At 35.1% G+C, this 23949-nt stretch overlaps 1 protein-coding gene across 1 annotated transcript in view; it reads left to right on the plus strand.

Annotated features, from left to right (window-relative positions):
* LOC141518439 (homeodomain-interacting protein kinase 3-like) overlaps positions 1 to 23949 on the plus strand; it is a 186186-nt gene that overhangs the window by 133953 nt on the left and 28284 nt on the right. The window contains 1 exon segment of the mRNA XM_074230446.1: positions 19948 to 20071. Coding sequence (XP_074086547.1) covers positions 19948 to 20071 — 124 coding nt within the window.

Consider the following 23949-nt stretch of genomic DNA (forward strand, 5'->3'; position numbering starts at 1 on the left):
AGTAAGACTGGATGAGGTAAACCTTAAAACCCCTTTTAGCTTAAAATTCTGTGATTCTAATAGACTTTCCTTTTATAATTTTGGACAAACAAAACTAAAGGGTTGTGGTATTTGTAATTTCAGAAGTACATATTCTGTTTTCTATATAGGAGCTCTTTTTAGTTCAAGCAGTTCATACTTTTTTTTCTTACTTTTTAGCCTTCTCTGCTGTGATTTTTCTTTCAGCTTCTCAGAAACTACCTTCAACTCCCAATTTTATATAAAGACAAAGCAATGTAGTTGATTTTAAGGAGCACTTAAAAATATTTCATAGCTAACTTTTGTCTTTACCTCATAGTAATTTTTGGAAAAAAATCAATCTTGGTTAACATTATAGAAAAGTTAACATGACACAAATTGTAGAACTAGAAATGGGAACCTTAAAATCAAATCTAATTCTGCCATTGACTCATTGAGTACAACTCTGAACAGGTTACTTAACCACCCCATTACTAGGTTTACTCATTGGTTAAAAACAAATAATAGTTCTCACTCATCTTCCTTGAATGAGTAATGTTAAGAGTATAAAGCCACATAATATCTAAATGCTAAATAATGATGGAGTGAAAAATGATTTTGAAGGTTTACTAGCATAATGATATTATGGTAGTTGTATAGTCTGTACCTATAAAGTATGCTACAAGTACAAGACTGAATCTAGAATTGCTTATGCCTATTAATTACTATTCATTTGCTGGGTGAGGATACCTTAAAAATTTTTAGTGATTTAGGTTCACATAAATTTTTTTTTGTGAATATTTAAAACAGTGGCTTTTTTAAAAATCCTTTTGTTTGCCTTTCTATAAAAGTGACATTTGCCAGTGCTCAATTATGAAATTCCAATATGGAGTAAAATTTAATGCTTATGCTAAGGAGGGAGTTCCAGAGTGGAATTCAGTTCCCAGGATGCTATTAGTTGGAGTAAGTCTTAGTATGGAATAGTGCCAGTTCAATGGCCAGTAAATAATTTAGGTATCAGATGGTATAACAAGATTGTATTACTTCAGAGAGAGAATGTAATATGTGCCCAACTTTTGTGATTAAAAATAATGGAATGTTAAGAATTAAAAGTGCAATTTATGTCTTGACTATAAGTGTATAGTATTTTATAAAATAATCAAATGTGAACATCCTCAATTCTATATTATTTCTAAATCCTTTCAACTTGGATATATAAAGGCCAAAATAAATTCTAAAAAAGAGGATATAGCTATAATAAAGCTATTTTCCCTTATAGATTCTTGAGATAAATATAAATTTATCCATTAAATATAAATATAGAAGAAAATCTTGAGTGACACAAAAATTGCTACTCAGAATATATATCATATGATGTGTATGTATATGTGTGTATGTGTGTATTCTTACATGGATAGTGATAGGTCCAGTGGCACAGTTAATTTTGGGAAACAGTATTAGAACTTAGGTCTCTCATAGAAAGCTCTATAGACATAGTTTACAAACAGTGAAATAGGCCATAGGTTAGTTAACAGTGCTTTGATTATAGTTCACTTAGGATCATATAGACCAAGTCCATTTGAAATTTTTAAAGATTATCTTTGATACATTTTCTTAAGTCACACAAACTCTCACAGTATACATTCTCCAAAGATAATTAAGGAAATTCATGTCGTATGATTGTAACTGATAGCAGTTGTTGGTTTTTAGACTTTGTTTTTGAACAGAACTGATGACTGTATCCTTTAATGTTGATAACAACCTTGTTCACTGTATTTGATTTGGTGATCAGTTCATTCTTTATATTTTGCAACCCTGTAGCATTAACATAGGGCCTGGAAAGTAATAGCTGTCTAATACTTATATATTGATGATTTCAGAATCTGAACATGATAAAAATTTGTCAGGGCCAAAAGTTTCTTTTCAAAAAAAAAATCCTGGCTTTTAAAGTAAGTTATAAATTGAATTTCTTCTTTAAACTACTTTCAAAAATATCACATTATGCTGCTGCTCAGGTAATTTGATGTTTTGATCCTCCCTCTTCCTGAGTACCTCTACATTTTTGTATATGTTCTATTCATTGTAAACCAGATCTTTTTTTTGCAGTTTTAATTTAAATTTATTTTTATTAAAGATATTATTTGAATTTTACATTTTTTCCCCAATCTTGCTTCCCTCCCCCCCCCCCCCGAAAGCACTGTGTCAGTCTTTACTTTGTTTCCATGTTGTACCTTGATCCAAATTGGGTGTGATGAGAGAGAAATCATATCCTTAAAGAGAAGAGAAGTCTAGGAAGTAACAAGATCAGACAATAAGCTATCTGTTTATTTTTTCTAAATTAAAGGGAATAGTCCTTGTACTTTGTTCAAACTCCACAGCTCCTTATCTGGATACAGATGGTACTCTCCTTTGCAGACAGCCCAAAATTGTTCCCGATTGTTGCACTGATGGAATGAGCGAGTCCTTCAAGGTTGAACATCACTCCCATGTTGCTGTTAGGGTGTACAGTGTTTTTCTGGTTCTGCTCATCTCGCTCAGCATCGGTTCATGCAAATCCCTTCAGGTTTCCCTGAAATCCCATCCCTCCTGGTTTCTAATTGAACAATAGTGTTCCATGACACACATATACCACAGTTTGCTAAGCCATTCCCCAATTGAAGGACATTTACTGGATTTCCAATTCTTTGCCACTACAAACAGGGCTGCTGTAAATATTTTTGTACAAGTAATGTTTTTACCATTTTTCCTCATCTCTTCAGGGTATAGACCCAGTAGTGGTATTGCTGGGTCAAAGGGTATGCACATTTTTGCTGCCCTTTGGGCATAGTTCCAAATAGCTCTCCAGAAGGGTTGGATGAGTTCACAGCTCCACCAACAGTGTAATAGTGTCCCAGATTTCCCACATCCCTTCCAACAATGATCATTATCCTTCCTGGTCATACTGGCCAATCTGAGAGGTGTGAGGTGGTACCTCAGAGAAGCTTTAATTTGCATTTCTCTAATAATTAATGATTTAGAGCATTTTTTCATATGGCTATAGATTACTTTGATCTCCTCATCTGTAAATTGCCTTTGCATATCCTTTGACCATTTGTCAATTGGGGAATGGCTTTTTGTTTTAAAAATATGACTCAGTTCTCTGTATATTTTAGAAATGAGTCCTTTGTCAGAATCATTAGTTGTAAAGATTGTTTCCCAATTTACTACATTTCTTTTGATCTTGGTTACATTGGTTTTATCTGTGTAAAAACTTTTTAATTTAATGTAATCGAAATCATCTAATTGGTTTTTGGTGATGTTCTCCAACTCTTCCTTAGTTATAAACTGTTCCCCTTTCCATAGATCTGACAGGTAGACTATTCCTTGATCTTCTAATTTGCTTATAGTATTGTTTTTTATGTCTATGTCCTGTAACCATTTGGATCTTATCTTGGTAAAGGGTGTGAGGTGTTGGTCTAATCTAAGTTTCTTCTATACTAACTTCCAATTTTCCCAGCAGTTTTTATCAGAGGAAGTTTTTATCCCAATGGCTGGACTCTTTGGGTTTATCAAACAGCAGATTACTATAATCCTCTCCTGCTTTTACACCTAGTCTATTCCACTGTAAACCAGATCTAATAAAAGACTAAGTAGTAGTTGTTTGTGTATCAGTTGGCATAGCAAGGCCTTGGGATATCTATCACTGGCCCTTGCTTTTTTCCTCTTTTTTATAAGTTTTTTATATAAATATTTTATTGTTTTTCCAACTACATAAAATGGTAGATTTTATCAGTCATTTATTTTGCAAGGTTTTGAGTTTTTACAATTTTCTTCCTCCCTCCCTTCACTCTCCCAAATGCCCTCCCAAAAGCAATCTGATAATAGGCTTTATGTTTGTAACCATACTAAACATAGATCAAAATTGAATGTATTGTGAGAGAAGTAGCATATCTAAAAGGAAGAAAACAGAGATAGCAAATTTACATAATAAATAAGACAACTTAAAAAAATTGAAGATAATAAGCTTTGGTCTTCATTTAAACTCCACAATTTCTTCTCTGGATACAGATGGTATTTTCTATCACAAGAACCCTAAAATTGTCTCTCATTATTGGACTGTTGAAATGAACAAGTCCACCCCATGTTGTTAGTACATATAATGTTCTTCTGGTTCTGCTCATTTCACTCATCATCACTTCAACCTTTCCAGCTTTTCTGAAATCCACCACATTTATATAACCACTATTTGTTCAGTCACTTCCCAATTGATAGGCATTCCCTCAATTTCTAGTTCTTTGCCACTTTCAAACAGAGCTGTTATGATTATTTTTGTACGTGATATTTTTACCCTTTTGCATAGTCTCTTTCAGGTATAGACCCAATAGTGATCTTGCTGGATCAAAGGGTTTGCACATTTTTATTGCTCTTTGGGCATAATTCCAGATTGCTCTACAGAAAGGTTGGATCAGTTCACATCTCCACCAGCAATGCATTATGTATCAGATTTCTCACATCCCTTCTTCCATTGATCATTATCCTTTCTAGTCATATTTGCCCCTTACTTTCTGCCTGGAGAGATTGCAAAGATCAGCCCAATGACTTGAATGCTGCTTTAGAATGATCAGAATGTTGTTTTGTGCTTTTTACATATTCAGAAACTTTAATTTGTTTGAAGCATGGTTCTGATAACATTAGCTCCACATTTCCTAATTGATGAGGAGGAAGAAATTCTCTTCTCCTGCCTCACCATCCTCTAAACTAGTCCTATTGTAGGAAGTTTTGTGATTGAAGTATTATCTAAAAATTCTCTTGACTTTTCTGCAAAATGTTCTTAGTATTTTTTGTTTCAAAATCCTTTCTATTACCATTGTTTTCCTTAGGGAATACTGAAATGTAATTGTGTGGTCGATTGGTCTAGTTTAGCTAAGTGTTGGTTGTATTTTAAACAAGTTTTTGTACTTTCCCCAGACTGGGTTACATCCTTGTTGCTAGAGAGAGAGAGAATATGGTTAGCAGATATTCTTGTGGTAAGTATATTCATGAATTCTTCTGAGTCCAAATTCTTTAATATGGTGACTAACTTTATGATCTTTCTAGGACTAGTTTCTGAAACTTTCTAGGGTCCAATAAAGCTTTTATGATCACAGCTAGAACCTGGGTTACCCAGATTTATTCCTGTAATATGTTGAGGAGTTGTAGTAGAATTTTTGTGGATAGCTATTTAACCTTATTAAACCCATATCATTGACATCTCAGCTTTTTTTTTTAAAGCACTGGTGAAGTGTGCTCAAAATTTTATTTACATGTTACTGTTTTTTTTCAGTAAAATAATATGGATGGTTTGCATTTGAGAAATCTGCAAGGTAAAAACCAAGTAAAGTACAGTGGCATGTCCTTTCCAAATGCTGAATAGAGCAAAGTTGAAGTTGAAATTAGTGATTTTTTATAAAAATTATCCAAATATTGCAAGATAAATTTTTGCTTTAATATACTCTGCTTTAAGAATGTATAAGAAGGGGGGGGCAGCTAGGTGGTACAGTGGATAGAGCACTGGCCTTGGAGTCAAGAGGATCTGAGTTCAAATCCATCCTCAGACACTTAATAATTGCCTGTGTGTCCTTGGGCAAGTCATTCTCAACCCCATTGCCTTTAATAAATAAAATTTAAAATAAAAGAATGCGTAAGAAAAATAACCATAGAGAGAATCAGAATTGGAATAGTTTAATTAAGTGTTATATAGTGTATGCATTGGACCTAATTAAAATTTTTATTTTTTATTTAAATGACTTTATGTTATAATATAGCTCTTGCAAAGGAAACATCTCTGAATTCCTATTGTGTTTTGAATGTATAATGTGCTCTGATAACTAGGCAGTTAGAACTGGCAGTTACAGTAAAGGATATTTGGTTTTATTAACTAAAGAAATTCTAATTTGGAAACTCCTTCTCCCAAAGGATTCCAACTGTTCTGTAGATCATCCTGTTGAATTGTCTAAGGCACACAAAAGTTAAATTATTTGTTTGTATGGTCACTGTCACTCTGATCCATATCTGGCCACTGACCCAGATGTCTCTGGAGGAGAAAATGAGACTGGTGACTTAGTATAGTGTCCCCTCGCTCAAATCTATTTCACTTGCATGTCATGGCCTTAGAGAATGAAACATAAACATCAATCATATAGCTAGTAAATATCAGAGACTGGATTTGGACCCACATTTGACTTTCATCTAGTACAAAACACAATGCTAGCTCTTTGGTCTCCAAGAAGTATTAGTAATTTTCAAGTGAGCTATTTGATAGATAGCTAGTCATTATAGAGTCATTTAAGTCCAACTTTTAGAGATGGAAGGGATTTTTGAAATCTATTCTTGTCATTTTATTGGTCAGGAAAACTGTCTCATCTCTTTGGTCTCAGAGATCCCAGTTCCCTTTAGCATTAGAGCAGCTATAATGGGGGCATATGTGAATGTAGCATATTTTTTAAACATAAGGTTGCAGTAGTATATGCTCTCAGTTGCACTACCCTTGGACAAAACTGGAGATGTCAAGACTGTTCCAGGAATTGTAATAGTTCCATTATGCAAAACCACAAATCATTCCTAATTTATATAATGTAATCTTTTGTAATTTATAGTATTTTGGGTTCTTAATATTAAAATCAGTAGGACTTCTCTGACTGTCTTTTCCCTTGGTAATTTGTTTTTTCCTCTGAACTCATAAGATTCAGTTAATTATTCCATTCATTCATTTATATTGAAATTTAAAAGAGGTAGTTTCATGATGCAAAGTTAGAAGTATTATGCATTTGTCACACATTTTCAATATTCTTTTTATGATCATTTAATATTTATTTAGTCACCTATTTTGTACTAGACATTATTAACAACACAATGATAATAATAGCCCTTGGTGTCAAAGATATAAAAATACATCGAATGAAGAAAGAAAGTTGTGGAAATAAAATGATTACAAAAAGCATCATGTAGTAAGGGCCATACAAATATCATTTCTGAAAAAGGGATTCAAGGAAAACTTAATGGAGGAAAGAGAATGGTTTTGATGAATTAGACAAAATGAGAAAAGTGACCAGATCATGAGAACTAATGCCAAATCTGTTCAGAGAATGACAACTTGTTCAGTTTGCCTGTAATGTGGGATCTATGTAGATGAAGAATCTGTTGAAAAAGGGAACTTTGGGACAGTTCCACAAGGGTCTTCGGGCTAGATTAGACATGAGTAGGTAGATCCTGGGACTGTGAAATGATGTGAAAAGGTAATTTGATCACTGTGTAAGGTGAATAGGAAGAAGGGGCATGGAAAGCAGTTGTGAGAGACATGGTTTGAGATAGTGGGAAAAGGATCGATTTAGACTTAGAGGATCCCTGGGTTTGAAATCCAATTACTTAATGCCCAAATGAAATTGGATAAGACATGTCATCTCTGGGGACTTGGTTTTCTCATCTGTGAAATTAGAGCATTGGACTGGATGACTTGAGGTTCCTGTCAGCTAAAGTGCTCCATAGAGTGACTTGTCTTCGGGGGTACCCTGGGAATATCCCAGCAGGGTCAGCACTCGGACCTCAGGTAGCCCTTTTCTTCCAAGCCTGAATCCTGTTTTGATTCAGTTGGGAAATAGAAGGCATCGATAATGTAACTTCATAGTTCTTGTCTTGAAAAGAATGTTAGTTAATTCATTCTCCATCTTTCTGAACAGCCGTTTTCCAAAATAATGTTTTTTCTTAACTGGTGTGGGCTGATTTGTTGGCTTTCATGCCTTGCCATGTTTTGGTTTTAACAGCACTTATTTATTCAAGTGCCATAAATCTGAAGCCAGAATTTCCACAAAAAAAAGAACTTAAGAAAATTACATCCAGTAAATTTAGTACCACATATGACGTTGCTATTTAAATTCAACAAATATTTTTGTGAATTGATACCTGTGGGTACTAGAAGAAAAATTGATGGTTTTAAACTCTGATGTTATTGGAACTCAGAGCATAGATGTCCTTCTTATGTGTTGCTTTTGACATTTTCCTTAGCAGCATTCTTCTCCCCTTGTAAGTCTAAAGTAGAGCATTTGGAGAGATCTATATATACATGTTAGCTTTTGTCATTTATTTAGAGCCAACTGGTTTTAATTAAATAGAGTTGATAACTTTTCATTTGCTTTAGGGTTTAGATTTAGGGTTTAGCACCACATTTACTCATCTCGGTTAGAACACTTGCAGTCATCAAGACTAATTTATTGAAAAATGATGGGGAAATTCAGAAGCTCCTAAACAAAAAAATGAGAACTCTACAGAGTTACCAGCAGGATAGTTTATCTGCCTCTAAAAAGGCAGCGGTGCAATGGCTAGAGCACTGACCTTGGGGTCAGGAGGACCAGAGTTTGAATCTGGCCTCAGACACTTGCCACTAACTAGCTGTGTGAGCCTGGGCCAGTCACTTAATCCTGATTGCCTTGCATCCAGGGTCATCTCCAGTCCTCCTGATTCATAACTGGCCACTGAACTTAGATGGCCCTGGAGGAGACAGTGAGGCTGGTGACATAGTACAGCCACCCCTCACTCAAGTCTAATTCATGTGCTTGTCATGACATCACCTCCCTGATGTCATGGTCTTCAAGAATGAAGGACAAAAATGTTTAACTCCATTCAAAAGTAAAGTGCAAGTGAAGCCTAGAGAGATGCTAATAGAAACAATCCTAAGTGATTTTGTCATGCCTGAAGGCTATTTATGGAACAGAGATCTATGGTGCATTTAAACTAGTCAGTGCTGATAGAGCCACATTGATGTGATAAGGATGGGGAGAGATGGACCCAAGATTTCCATAGTGTTCTCAATACCATCATCCATCCATGCTAAAGCTTTTGATCATTTCCCCCAGGTTGAAGCCGATCCCTCTCTAGCCACATTTCCAACTGAAGAAGAGAGTTTTGAAAGCCATTAGTCTTCCTCTCCTGTGGCAGAACACCTGGTGCTAATTCTGTTTCAGCTGAAAGTTACATGGTGGCGGTGATGGTGGGTGGGGAGGGGGCTACTGTTTTCACTATACAAAAGTTGGTTGAAATTTTACAGGTAGTATGGTGAGAGGTCATTAATTCCCTTCATTGTCCTTATCTATAAAGGTAAAGAAAATAGATTGTCTTGTGAAAAATCACAGTGTAGCGGGGAGGGGGAGAGCTATGCAAAAGGGAAGGAGAGAGGAGGGGCAATCTTTCTCTTAGTCATAGCTGGCCAGATTCTTTCTTTTTTTTAAAGATTTTATTTATTTTGAGTTTCACAATTTTTCCCCTAATCTTACCCCCCCCCCCCAGAAGGTAATTTGCCAGTCTTTACATTGTTTCCATGGTATACACTGATCTAAATTGAATGTGATGAGAGAGAAATCATATCCTTAAGGAAGAAACATAAAGTATAAGAGATATAAAGATTAGAAAATAAGATATCAGTTTTTTTTTCTAAATTAAAGGTAATAGTCCTTGGTCTTTGATCAAACTCCACAGTTCTTTCTCTGGATACAGCTGGTATTCTCCATTGCAGACAGCCCCAAATTGTTCCTGATTGTTGCACTGATGGAATGAGCAAGTCAATCAAGGTTGCTCATCACTCCCATGTTGCTGTTAGGGTGTACAGTGCTTTTCTGGTTCTGCTCATCTCACTCAGCATCAGTTCATGCAAATCTCTCCAGGCTTCCCTGAATTCCCATCCCTCCTGATTTCTAATAGAACGTAGTGTTCCATCACATACATATACCACAGTTTGCTAAGCCATTCCCCAATTGAAGGGCATTCACTTAATTTCCAATTCTTTGCCACCACAAACAGGGCTGCTATGAATATTTTTGTACAAGTGATGTTTTTACCCCCTTTCATGATCTCTTCAGGGTATAGACCCAGTATCACGTGATATTGCTGGATGAAAGGATATGCACATTTTTGTTGCCCTTTGGGTGTAGTTCCAGATTGTTCTCCAGAAAGGTTGGATAAGTTCACAGCTCCACCAACAATATATTAATGTCCCAGATTTCCCACAACCCTTCCAACAGTGATCAGTGTCCTTTCTGGTCATATTGGCCAGTCTGAGAGGTGTGAGGTGGTACCTCAGAGAAGCTTTAATTTTCATTTCTCTAATAAGTAATGATTTAGAGCAATTTTTCATATGACTATGGATTCCTTTGATCTCATCTGTAAATTGCCTTTGCATATCCTTTGACCATTTGTCAATTGGGGAGTGGCTTTTTTTTAATTAAAAATTTGACTCCGGGGCAGCTAGGTGGCACAGTGGATAAAACACTGGCCCTGGAGTCAGGAGTACCTGGGTTCAAATCTGGTCTCAGACACTTAATAATGACCTAGCTGTGTGGCCTTGGGCAAGCCACTTAACCCCGTTTGCCTTGCAAAAAAAAAAAAAGAATAAACATAATATCCCTCCCCCCCCAAATATAGACCCTTATGAGAAATAAAGGAAAGGGAAAAATTTGACTCTATATTTTAGCGATGAGTCCTTTGTCAGAAACATAAGTTGTAAAGATTGTTTCCCAGTTTTACTACTTTTCTTTTGATCTTGGTTACAGTGGTTTTGTGTGTGCAAAAGCCTTTTAATTTAATGTAATCGAAATCATCTAGTTTGTTTTAAGTGATGTTTCTCCATCTCTTCCTTAGTCATAAACTGATCCCCTTTCCATAGATCTGATGGGTAAATTAGTCCTTGTTCTTCTAGTTTGCTTATAGTATTGCTTTTTTTTAATGTCTAAATCTTGTATCCATTTGGATGGATCTTATTAATCTTGGTGTATAGGGTGTGAGGTGTTGGTCTAATCGAAGTTTCTTCCATACTTCCAGTTTTCCCAGCAGTTTTTTTTATCAAAGAGAGTTTTAATACCAATAGCTGGACTCTTTGGGTTTATCAGACAGCAGATTACTATAATCGTTTCCTGCTATTGTACCTAGTCTATTCCACTGGTCCACCACTCTATTTCTTAGCCAGTACCAGACAGTTTTGATGACTGATGCTTTATAATATAATTTTAGATCAGGTAGGATAGCTGGCAAGATTCTTGTCAGAATCCTCCTTAATAGGTTGAAAGATGGTTTTCTACCTGTAAGCCAGTGTGACTTCAGAAAGGACCAAGGAAAAGCTGATAAGGTGTTTGCTGCCCAGGAGAGATGCTAGGAGCATAGCAGAAGTCTGTCCATAACATGTCAGTCTGACCAAGGCCTTTGATGCTTTTGGGCATGAATGCTTGTGGAAAATCATGTCAGAATTTGGTTGCCCAGAGAAGCTCCTCAGTGATGTGCATCAGCTTCACCTTGACATGCCTGCAGGGCTCTGGATACTGGGAGATATTCCCCCCCTGCTTCCCTAGTTAGCAGTGGAATGAAACCAGGCTGGGTGCTTGCTCCCATGCCTTTTTAGCTTGGTGTTTTTTAGCATTGTCTTCAAAAGCCTTCCACAAGGATGGAAAATCCTGGTCAGCTATTGTACTGACAGTAAAGTATTGAACTTGAGAAGGCTACAAACCAAGACAAAATGAGAGGGAAAGTTGGTGCAGAATTTTTTTCTTTGTTGTTTGCAGATGATTATGTCTTTAATACAGCCTCTGCTCAGTTCTCTGCTGCTTGTGCAAATTTTTACCTAACAACAAACACCACGGAAAGAGATTTTCTACCAGTCAGCACCACACCATCCATATGTGGAACCTATTGGTTATAGCAAATGAAGGACTATTAAATGCTCTGGTTAAGTCCACTTATTTTGTAGGGACATACAGATGGTGGTGTTGAAGCTCACATTGCCAGAGCTGGCTTAGTGCTTAGAAGGCTCTGAGAGATTTGAATGATGACCAAACTGGAGGTCCACAGAGCCATTGTGCTGATCACATTGCTGTATGCCTGTAAAACATGGACAGTCTACCGGAGCTGTGCCAGGAAACTGAATCACTTTCATTTGAATTGTTTTAGGAAAATTCTACAGATCACTTGACATGATAAAGAACTGAACATTTTTTTTTTGAGCTAAACTTCCAAGCATTCAAAATCAATTATAGAGAATGCAACTCAGATGGGCTGGGTATATTGTTCAAATACCAAATGTGTATTTGTCTAAAGATTATCTTATAGAGAGGGGAGAATTCACTCACACAGAGCTCAGAAGAAGCGATACAAAGGCACTGTCAAGGTCTCTTTGAAGATTCTTTGGAATTGATTGTGTGACATAGGAGATACTAGCACAGAACCACCCAGCCATGGTGTGCCCACATCTATGAGCAAAGCAGAATTGCATTAGTTCAAAAGAAATATGCAAATTTAGAGAAATCTCCATTCCCCACATTCATTTGGACTATTTGTGGTAGAACTTTTGAGTTCATCTTGATCTGAGCTGCTGCAATCGGACCTTGACCCCAACGTAGTGATGTCATTTTGAGCATGATGGACAAAAAGCAGCCAAGGCTCCCCAGTATCTAATCAGTTAGGAAGGGTTGCTGATTCTGTCATTCTGATATCACTTACTTACTTAAGCCCCTTTCTTTTCTCTAATCATCTCACATCTGGATTCTACTTGATCTCACTCAGCCTTAAGTTTTTCCCTTTCCAGGGAAATCACCCCTTATCAATGGACATGTGACTTCCCTTTATCTCCAGTTTATCTCAAATATAAACCTCACCTTTCCTACCTTCCCACAAGTTTTCTCCTGTCTTGCTCCTTTCACTACATTCGCCATCCAATGACATCGGCATAACATTCCCTGAACTCAGCATCTTACTTGGTTGGGCCCTGTAATTGTTTCCTTCAGGTTTCACCTAAAATCATCATTCCAAGTTTACCTTGTGCATATCTCTTGTGTGTTGTCTCCTTCAGTTGATCATTAGCTCCTTGAGAACAGGAACTAACTGTCTTGTGACTTTCTTTGTATCCCCAGGACTTAGCATGTACCTGGCACATGGTACAGGTTTAATAAATTTTTTTTATTTGACTTATTCTTGATAAAATAGTTTGTGTTAATTTTTCTTGGCATTCCAGTGGCTCTCAAAAATACAGTGTTTTAACCAAAGGATATCAAAATGATGACAATGTATTTAATGTGAGAAACAACAGCACAACTTTATAAAGAAATATCTGTCATGAAACAATTTAATTAAAATGTCAAATCGAGCTGTTATAAAATCAGTATATTTACTGTTTTATTGTACTTGATTAGTTTTAAAGTCAAAAAATATATTTTATAAATAGAAAGGAAGAGAAACACATCAATATCACAGATAATCTACCCATGGCAGAGCTTCAATCCAATTAATGTATAACTTTGAGGAGGATTACTAAAGTTCTGATCTTAGAGACTGATACTTTTAAAAGATTATATATTATTAAAACATACTAAAACAGTAACTTATTGTTTCAATAATGCTTATTTAGAAAATATTTGATGGCATTTATTAATACTGCAATTTTAGTCTGTCATTTTGATTAACTTAGAAATGTGAAAGCTAATCAGAATTTGTTTAGAAAACTATCATGGATTATCTGGTGCTGTCTGATAGAGTAGCTTAGATCAGTAATATTTTTTTCCCCATTTTTTAGAAGAAATGAATTTAACTTCATTAGGGGATTATTTTATGCAAATTTCTGTGCTTCTTTAGATTTTTCTCTATCATGCATTAGTAACATTGTCATACTTTAAAAATTGAAATGATTATGTTCATTGGTCTGGTAACAGAAAACTTGATTGGTACTTCTTGAATATTATTTATAGAACATCATACCTTTTTCTTTTTATATTATTGTTTCCTTTTAAATTCATTTTCATTTTTTTTGTCTGAACTTAAAACACCAAATAAAATGACTTTCCAAATACAGAGCTGAATGAGAAAGGAGGATTATATGTGAGGCTGTGAATCTCTTTTATATATATTTCTTCTTTCTATTCAACCTGTAATTTTCAAAACTGTTCTTTTTTTTTAGGGTTTTTTTTTTTTTTTGCAAGGCAAATGGGGTTAAGTGGCTTGCCTAAGGCCACACAGCTAGGTAATTATTAAGTGTCTGAGACTGGATTTGAACCCAGGTACTCCTGACTCCAAGACCAGTGCTTTATCCATTACGCCACCTAGCTGCCCCAAAACTGTTCATTTTTTTTGGTCTTCTGGATACCTTTTCATCTTATATTAGTGCCTGAATATACTTCTAACTGAGCTTTTCCTTGTAATAAAAATTTTAAAAGGAAGAAGAAAGTTAAAAAGAAAAAATCCATAAATCTAGCCAACAGATTGAGTTTATATATATATATATATATATATATATATATATATATATACACATACCATTCCACCTATCAGACAGAACTATGCCAAAGTAAAATTGCCTCATTGGAAATCTATAAAGGCTGAAAGAACATGATTTGGTTATATTATGGAAGAAATTGTTATTCTGGTATGAAGTGGACTAGACAGTAATACAAGGTTCCCTTCCAATTTAGACATTCTATGAAGAGAGAATTTATTATAAGATTTACTTAAGTGAACTTTAGACCTTATTCTCTGATTATGGAAACAGGAATAATGAAAATCTCTCCCCTCCCTTGTAGTACTTTTTTTGAATTATAAAGATTTTATTTATTTTGAGTTTTACAATTTTCCCTCTAATCTTACTTCCCTCCCCCCCCCAGAAGGCAGTTTGCCAGTCCTTATATTGTTTCCATGGTATACATTGATCCAAATTGTATGTGATGAGAGAGAAATCATATCCTTAAGGAAGAAACATAAATTATTAGAGATAGCAAGATCAGACAATAAGATACCTGTTTTTTTTTCTAAATTAAAAGTGATAGTCCTTGGCCTTTGATCAAACTGCACAGCTCTTTCTTTAGATACAGATGGTATTCTCCATTGCAGACAGCCCCAAATTGTCCTTGATTGTTGCACTGATGGAATGAGCAAGTCCATCAAGGTTGATCATCGCCCCCATGTTGCTGTTAGGGTGTACAATGTTTTTCTGGTTCTGTTCATCTCACTCAGCATCAGTTCATGCAAATCTCTCCAGGCTTCCCTGAATTGCCATCCCTCCTGGTTTCTAATAGAACAGTAGTGTTCCATGACATACATATGCCACAGTTTGCTAAGCCATTCCCCAAGTGAAGGACATTTACTTGATTTCCAATTCTTTGCCACCACAAACAGGGCTGCTATGAATATTTTTGTACAAGTGATGTTTTTACAACCCTTTTCATGATCTCTTCAGGGTATATACCCAGTAGTGGTATTGCTGGATTAAAGGGTATGCACATTTTTGTTGCCTTTTGGGTGTAGTTCCAAATTGTTCTCCAGAAAGGTTGGATGAGTTCACAACTCCACCAACAATGTAATAGTGTCCCAGATTTCCCACAACCCTTCCAACAGTGATCATTGTCCTTTCTGGTCATATTGGCCAGTCTGAGAGGTGTGAGGTGGTACCTCAGAGAAGCTTTAATTTTCATTTCTCTAATAAATAATGATTTAGAGCAATTTTTCATATGATTATGGATTGCTTTGATCTCCTAATCTATAAATTGCCTTTGCATATCCTTTGACCATTTGTCAATTGGGGAGTGGCTTTTTTTTAAAATTTGACTCAGTTCTCATCTAGTTTGTTTTTAGTGATGTTCTCCATCTCTTCCTTAGTCATAAACTGCTTCCCTTTCCATAGATCTGATGGGTAAATTAGTCCTTGTTCTTCTAGTTTGCTTATAGTATTGTTTTTTATTTTATGTCTAAATCTTGTATCCATTTGGATGGATCTTATCGTGGTATAGGGTGTGAGGTGTTGGTCTAATCAAAGTTTCTTCCATACTAACTTCCAATTTTCCCAGCAGTTTTTTTAATCAAAGAGAGTTTTTAATCCTAGTAGCTGGACTCTTTGGGTTTATCAGACAGCAGATTACTATAATCGTTTCCTGCTATTGCACCTAGTCTATTCCACCACTCTATTTCTTCGCCAATATCAGACAGTTTTGATGATTTTTGCTTTATAATAATAATTTTTAGATTGGGTAGGGCTAAGCCCCCCCTTTTTTGCACCTGTTTTTCATTGAATCCCGGGAAATTCTTGACTTTTTATTTCTCCATATGAATTTACTTATAATTTTTTCTAACTCATTAAAGTAATGTTTTGGAATTTTCATTGGTAGGGCACTAAACAGGTAGTTTAGTTTTTGGTAGAATTGTCATTTTTATTATATTGGCTCGACCTATCCATGAGCAGTTGATGTTTGCCCAGTTATTTAAGTCTGATTTTATTTGTGTGAGAAGTGTTTTGTAATTATTTTCAAAAAGTTTCTGAATCTGCCTTGGCAGATAGACTCTTAGTTATTTTATATTATCTGAGGTTACTTTGAATGGATTTCTCTTTCTAACTCTTCCTGCTGTATTTTGCTAGTCAGATATAGGAAAGTTGAGGATTTATGAGGGTTAATTTTATATCCTGCAACTTTGCTAAAATTGCTAATTGTTTCCATTAGTTTTTTTGGATGATTTCTTGGGATTCTCTAGGTATACCATCATGTCATCTGCAAAGAGTAAGAGTTTGTCTCTTCCTTCCCAATTCTAATTCCTTCAATTTCTTTTTCTTCTCTAATTGCTGAAGCTAACATTTCTAATACAATATTGCTTTCTAGTACTCTTGTTGAACCTGTACAATTCAGAATTGATTGTATCAATAACTTGTCTTCCATTAGAATGTAATCTCCTTGAAGAAATTTTCTATTTCCTAGATTTCTACATATGACATACATAGATGATTTGGATTTGGATCAAGTCTTCATGAAACTCCTTATTCTCACCTCAATAAAATTAACAATAGCAACAACAAAATAATAATAATACTAATGAAAATACCTAGCATTTAAGATAGGACTTTAAAGTTTGCAAAATGCCCTGAATGTTTATTATTTCATTTGATCCTTACAACAACCTGTGGGGTAGGTTCTTTTATTACCCTCATTTTACAGATAAAGAAACACACAGCTTTTTATTAAGTGTCTGAAGTAGAATTTAAACTCAACTCTTCCTGACTGTAGGCCAAGCACTCTATACTATGTACCAAGCTAACTGCCTTTCTGAAAGATAATTCAGTAAGTCTGTGTACTAGTCAACTCCACTTAAGTTCTCTTTTGGATTGTTAAAGTACAGGGATAACTTGAATTTTCAAAGGTGATGAATTGGAGCTAGAGCTCTGGTGGTAGGTCCTACCAAGCTAGAGGGCTTCTAATCTAGGCTCAGTAATGGATGTACCTAATGCCTATCAAATAAGGACTCACCTATCTACATTAGGCAAGGTAGCACCTTGTTGATCTCAGGATGATTTTTTTTTTCTTTTTGCCAGAACAACTCACTAAGACTATCTGCTATGAGGCATGGAGGGAGTTGCTGTTTGTTTTAATGCAGGGAATACTAATAGCACCTAAATCATAGATCTTTAAAGAGATGAAATATAAATAAGACATAATTTCAGTTGCAAAGGCTGCTCAGGAAGAAAAGTCTAATTTTTTGTACTTTAAGACTTTGACTTTTTTTTTGCAAGTCATTGGGGTTAAATGACTTGCCCAAGGTCACACAGCCACATAAATAAGTGTCCAAGACCAGATTTAGACTCAGGTCCTCCTGACTCCAGGGTTGATGCTCAATCCACTGTGCTACCTAACTGCCCCAGTTGACTTTTTTTTTTTTAAAGATCATTACTATTGAGAAGGATCAGGAGACTGTGGTCTAGGGCTCTGATGGTAATGAAGTAGAACAGATAAAAGCCAGGAGAATGCTTAAAAACTTTGTTCTGCCTATTCAACTCAGAAGGGATTCCAGTCAACTCTTTTGCCTTTAAGGGGTATCAGGATTCTATGTTCACATAAAGAGTACTTTACCCTTTGACCCAGCAATACCATTACTTGGTCTGTATTCTAAAAAGTCCAAAGGAAAGGGGAAAGGACCTATATTAAAAAATACATATTTATAGTATTTTTTTGTTTTTTTTTTTTAGGTTTTTGCAAGGCAATGTGGTTACATGGCTTGCCCAAGGCCACACAGCTAGGTAATTATTAAGTGTCTGAGGCTGGATTTGAACTCAGGTACTCCTGATTTCAGGGCCAGTGCGTCACCTAGCCACCCCCTGTAGTAGTTCTTTCAATGGTGGCAAAGAATTGGAAATTGAAGATAGGCCCATCAATTGAGGAATGACATAACAAGTTGTGGTATATGAATGTGATGAATAGGGTTGGACTGTAAGAAATAATAAGCAGACAAATTTTAGAAAAACTGGAAAGACTTATATGATGATGTCTAATGAAATGAGCAGAACCAGGAGATTATGGTAGAATAACAGTAATATTGTAAAATAATGATGATCAAGTAGGAATGACTTTGTTATTTTCAGCAATACAATGATATACAGTGATCCAAGACAGTTCTGAAGGTTTTTTTTTTTTTTTTTTTTTTTTTTGGTAAGGCAGTGGGGTTGAGTGTCTTGCCCAAAGTCACACAGCTAAGTAATTATTGTCTGAGATTGAATTTGAACTCAGGCCTTCCTGACTCCAGGACTGGTGCCCTGTCCACTGTGCCACCTAGCTGCCCCTGAAGTTCTTATGATGAAAAATGTTATTTACCTCCAAGGAAAGAATTGATGGGTCTGAATAAATATTGAAGCAAAATTTTTCCACTTCATTTTTCTTGCTTTTTTTTTTTTTGGCAACATGATTAATGATTAATATGGAAATGTGTTTTGCATGATTAAAAAAACCAAAACATGATTCTCCATACTGTCACAAGGATTCATGAAACAAAGAAGGTTAAGAACTCTTGCATTAAAACTCTTAGAAAAACAATTTAACATTTCTTCATGATTCTGAAGGTACTTTTGGTACTTGTAGTATCTCAAGTTATTCAGTACATATCCATTATCCTGACACTGTGCATATGCAAAAGTACTTAAAGCAGAGTATTCATTTTTATAGAACATTAGATCATAGAGAATTTATAGTATTTATCCTGAAAAAAAAATTCACCTTGGGAACCATTTATACATGAAGGTATATTGTAACATATTTTTGTTAAAAAGATCGACTATTTTGGGGTAAAAAAAATATTTCAGTCAGAAATTCCCTGGTAGGATTCTAAAAGGAGAGATCTTTTCTAGTCCCTTTAGGATTAGAATGGTAATTATGATTCTGTGTCCAGCATTCTGGGAAGACTTGATCAAGATATAACTTGGGGTGCCATTGGCTACACTTGAGGTGGCATTGAGCATTCTTGGGACATATAGGAGTGTTTGCTGTGGATATAATTATAGATAACTAAACTGCCTTTTCCAAGGGCCTTTTGGCCCTTTTAATTTTTAATTTTAATTTTAGCTTTTTGTTTTAGCTGTTTTGATAGATTTTCTAAACTATGTACTTTATGATATTTTAAAATTTAATTGTTTTAAAATAATCATTTACAATTATTATCATGACTCATTTACTGTGTATGAAAGATTTTTCATCTTTTCTTTTTGTCAGCTTTCAGGTATCATTTATTTTTCTTACTGCCTATTGATTGGTTCTAAAGTTTTTATTTCCCTCTCCTCCAATTTTCTGTTTATAATCTGCTATGATTTAGGAAACTGGTGAATTTAGTAAAATTAAATTTGAAGATTAGAACTTCAGGGTCTTTGACTTAACTTTGGAGTTAATCCCTTTTATTTGGTTTTAGGGGATGTATTCTAGTGAATTGGACATAAATGGGGAATTAATGCAAAGAGATATGATTTTACGTCTAGGTTTACAAAGGAACTGTAAAGAAACTACAAAGGTAAAAGACAAAATTTATCATTTTTTAAATAGAAATAGGTAAAACATTTTCTCATCCTGTGGACATTTTACGTAAAGTCATTTTAAGGTAACAAAACTTAAAATAATCTTTTGAATTTTATTTTTAATTTGGTAATTTAATCAAATGTACTTTGACTTTCAGAGCTCCAGAGATCATATTGGGGTTACCCTTTTGTGAAGCCATAGACATGTGGTCCTTGGGTTGTGTGATTGCTGAGTTATTCCTTGGATGGCCACTATACCCAGGAGCACTGGAATATGACCAGGTAATGGTTCCATTATGATATTTGATAACAAAGTTGAATAAGAAATTTAAAATAATTTACAAATCCCTACTCCTTCCTGCCAGACATAGTTGACATATTGGTTGGTTTTGCTAAACAGTCTTTTTTTCCCCCTCTATTTAAAATAAAATATCTATTATCTAGTCATTGTTCACAGAATAAGGGAAAACTATATTTCCCATGAGATTATATTTCTTCTGTGTGAAGGTGATGTAAAAACAAAAGATATCAAGAAAATAGGATTTTAAAAATTTATCCAGGAAAAAATTAGCTCATCCTTCATGTCCATTTTATTGTGGCAACCCTTTAAAATAAATCAGAGAAATTCAAGAGTTAGAAAATTAAGATTTAAAACCTTATGTGCTAGTATTTTGGAAATTCATATTGATAATGCTAAACCACATCTTCATGGATAAGGTTATTAATATCTAAATCCTGATGCTAACATTAGATTTTTTTTTAACTTCAGCTGAAGCATAATAATTCTATTCTAGTCCCTTACCTTAACTTTCTGGGTTTCTTTGCTTCAAGTGTGTTTCTAGTCAACAACATATTTGTTGCTCTATTCTACTATCTGCTTCCGTTTTTATGGTGAATTTTTCCCAATCATATTCATAATTATGATTTTTCTCTTTCTCCTTTTGTTTTTGATCACCAAATTCTTCAATTTGCCCTTTTATCAGTCCTTTTGCCCCCTCCCCCAACCTCCAGTTCTTTTAATCCCTTCTTCCCCTACTGCTTCTGTGTAGGGTAAGCTAGATTTCTACACCAAACTGAATGTGTATACTGTTCCCTCTTTGAGCCAGGCCTGATGAAAGTAAGGTAAAAGCATTGTTCACCTCTTCCTTTCCCTCCACTGTAAAAACTCCTTTTGTGCCTCTTTTATATGATATAATTGACCATATTCTCTCTCCCCCCCTTCTCCCAGTGTATCTCTTTCCTACCCCTTAATATTATTTTTTTGAACTCATTCCATTAGTCAATTCACATCCATGCCCTCTATCCATGTATATTCCTTTTAATGCTCTAATAATGAAAAATGATAATAATAATAAAGTTCTTAGTAGTTAGAAGTATCATCTTCCCATGTAGGAAAGTAAACTGTTTAATCTTATTGAATCTCTTAGGATTTCAGTTTTTTTCTACCTTTTTATACTTCTCTTGAGTCTTATATTTGAAAATCACAGTTTCTATTCTGTTCTGATCTTTTCATCAGTAATGCTTGAAAGACTTCTGTTTCATTAAATTGTTCATTTTTTTTTCTTCCTGAAGTATAATGCTCACTTTTTGCTGGGTAAATGATTCTTTGTTGTAATCCTACTCTTTTTGTCTTCAGGAATATCACATTCTGAGTCCTCTGATCTTTTAATGTAGAAACTACTAAATTTTGTCTTATTTTAACTGTGGCTACACATTATGTGAATGGTTTCTGACTTCTTGCAAAACTTTTCACCTTAACCTAAGCACTCAGGAATTTTGCTATATAATATTCCCTGGAGTTTTCATTTAGGAGTTGATTGGTGAATTCTTTCAGTTTCTGTTTTTCTGGTTCTAGGATATCAGGACAATTTTCTTTAATAATTTGTTGAAATATGATATCTATGCTCCTTTTTTTTTAAAAAAAATTAAACTTGACTTTCAGGTAGTCCAATGATTCTTTAATTATCTTACCTGGATCTGTTTTCCCAGTCAGTTGCTTTTTCAATGAGATACTTTATATTTTGTTGTATTTTTTTATTCTTGTGATTTTATTTTAGTTTCTTTTTTAAAAATTAAAAATTATTTAAGGCAATGAGGTTAAATGACTTGCCTAAGGTCAAACAGCTAGATAATTGTTAAGTGTCTGAGGCAGTATTTGAACTACTGTGCCACTTAGCTGCCCTTATTTTAGTTTCTTGAAGTCTTATGGAATCTATTCCATTTATCCAATTCTGATTTTCAATTTTTAAGGGATTTTTTTTTCTCAGGGAGCTTTTTGTACTTCTTTTTCCATTTGACTATTTCTCCTTTTTTAAGGATTTCTTTTTTTTTTTGGTGGATTTTTTTTTTTTGCTTCTTTTATCATTTGGCCATTTCTGTTTTTTAAGGTGTTATTTTCTTCAGTATTTTTTGGTTCCTTCTTTATCAAGCTGTTATATTTCTTCATAATTTTCTTGCATCACTCTCCTTTCTTTTCCTGATTTTTCTTCTCCCTCTTCTACTTTTTTGGAGCTCTTTCTGGAATTCATTTTGGGCCTGTGACCAATTTACATTTGTTTTTGAAACTTTTCATGTTGCTGTTTGTCTTCCTTATCTTCTTCTGAATTTGTCTTGATTTTCCCCAATCACCATAGTAACTTTCTATGGTCAGCCTATTTTTTTGTTGATGTGGTTGTTTGTTCATTTTAAACTTATTTCTTGATTTTAATTTGATGCTAAAGATGAGCTCTTCTCCCAGGATAGAGGGGGGCACAATCCCAAGCTTCAGGTTTTTGTGCAGCTGTTTCAGAGAAAATTCTGGGGAACTCTACGTTTTTGGTTCTTCCAAGGTGATATGATCTCAGGAGAGGGGCTCTTCTGACCTGTACTATATTCTTTGTGAGACCACAAGCACTCTTCTTCACCCTGTGACCACAAGAACTTTTTCTTCTTAGGACTCTAGAATTATGATTTGGGTTCCTCCTCTTCTTTAGTGGTGAGAGTTCATACCACCTTTCTGCTCTGGATCTGAGACTCGATCCCCAAGAGTTAACCACAAGTGGCCTTCTCCACCTTGGAACTATGAGTATCATCCCCACTGCTCTGTGGCTGCAAGCACAAGGATATTGGTATTGATCCTCTCCCTTGGACCTTGTCCTGGAACTGAGTCTGACCAATGTAGCAAAATTGTGCACCCAGTACCAACAAAGGGTCCCCTGTAATTTCCTTTTGACCAGCTTGCTCTCTTAACCATTTATAGGCTGAGAACTCTAGAAGCTGCCACTCCCCCAAATGAAGCCACCCCCAACATTCAACTACCAACTCATTGAGACAGGCCTTTCCTACTGCTATTTCAAGTTGTCTTGAACTGGAATATCGTTTCAGCTCAACCTTTTAGAAAGAAGTTGTTTGGAGTGAAATTTGGAAGAGCTTGGTTCACAATTAACCAATTTAATTTAGCTAGTGTGTGTATCACTTTCATTTATAGATAGTTTTAGGCATTTCCAAAAACTCAAAACCCTACTCTAAACCTTCAATCAGGAGAGCTTGAATTCAAATTTTATGTCTGGCACTTTAGGGGACCATGAACAAGTCAACTTAACCAATCTAGTCTTCAGTTTCCTCATTTCCTCATAGAAGGCGATAATCCTTGTAATGTCTTTCTCATGAAGCTATGAAGGTTCTTACAGATAATTTCTTTGTAAACTGGAAAGAGCTTAATTAAATGTGAATAATTATTATTTAGCATCTGAATCCTAGCTATTCTGACTCTAAATTCCTTTTTCTTTCTATCGTACCTTTTCTATGGGTGGCAGTAGCACAGTGTGGTTTAAAAACAGCCCTACAACTCTGAATCCTTCTTAGCCTCTGATGGCCGGGGATCACTAAGTTTTTTTTCTTGCCACAATTGGAAATCATAGTAAGCCCTCTTAGATTTTGACTTCAGGCAGAGTTAGCTATATTTGGTATATACAATGTGTTTTTTTTTCTGACTTTATTTTGTTTGTTACTTGTAGGACAATGGGATCATAGCTCTGTACTCTTTCTGATTTCTTAATTTCTATCAAAGGCATCATCATGCTCCCATCCCTTGGTTTGAAGCTTTGCTGGTCTTTGACTCCTTGTTCTCCCTTGCATCTATCCTCCTAGTCAATCAATTACTAAATCTGGACATTTAGTCC

The sequence above is a fragment of the Macrotis lagotis genome, chromosome 3 (genome assembly GCF_037893015.1).
Source record: "Macrotis lagotis isolate mMagLag1 chromosome 3, bilby.v1.9.chrom.fasta, whole genome shotgun sequence".
In the NCBI taxonomy this organism is placed as follows: Eukaryota; Metazoa; Chordata; class Mammalia; order Peramelemorphia; family Peramelidae; genus Macrotis; species Macrotis lagotis.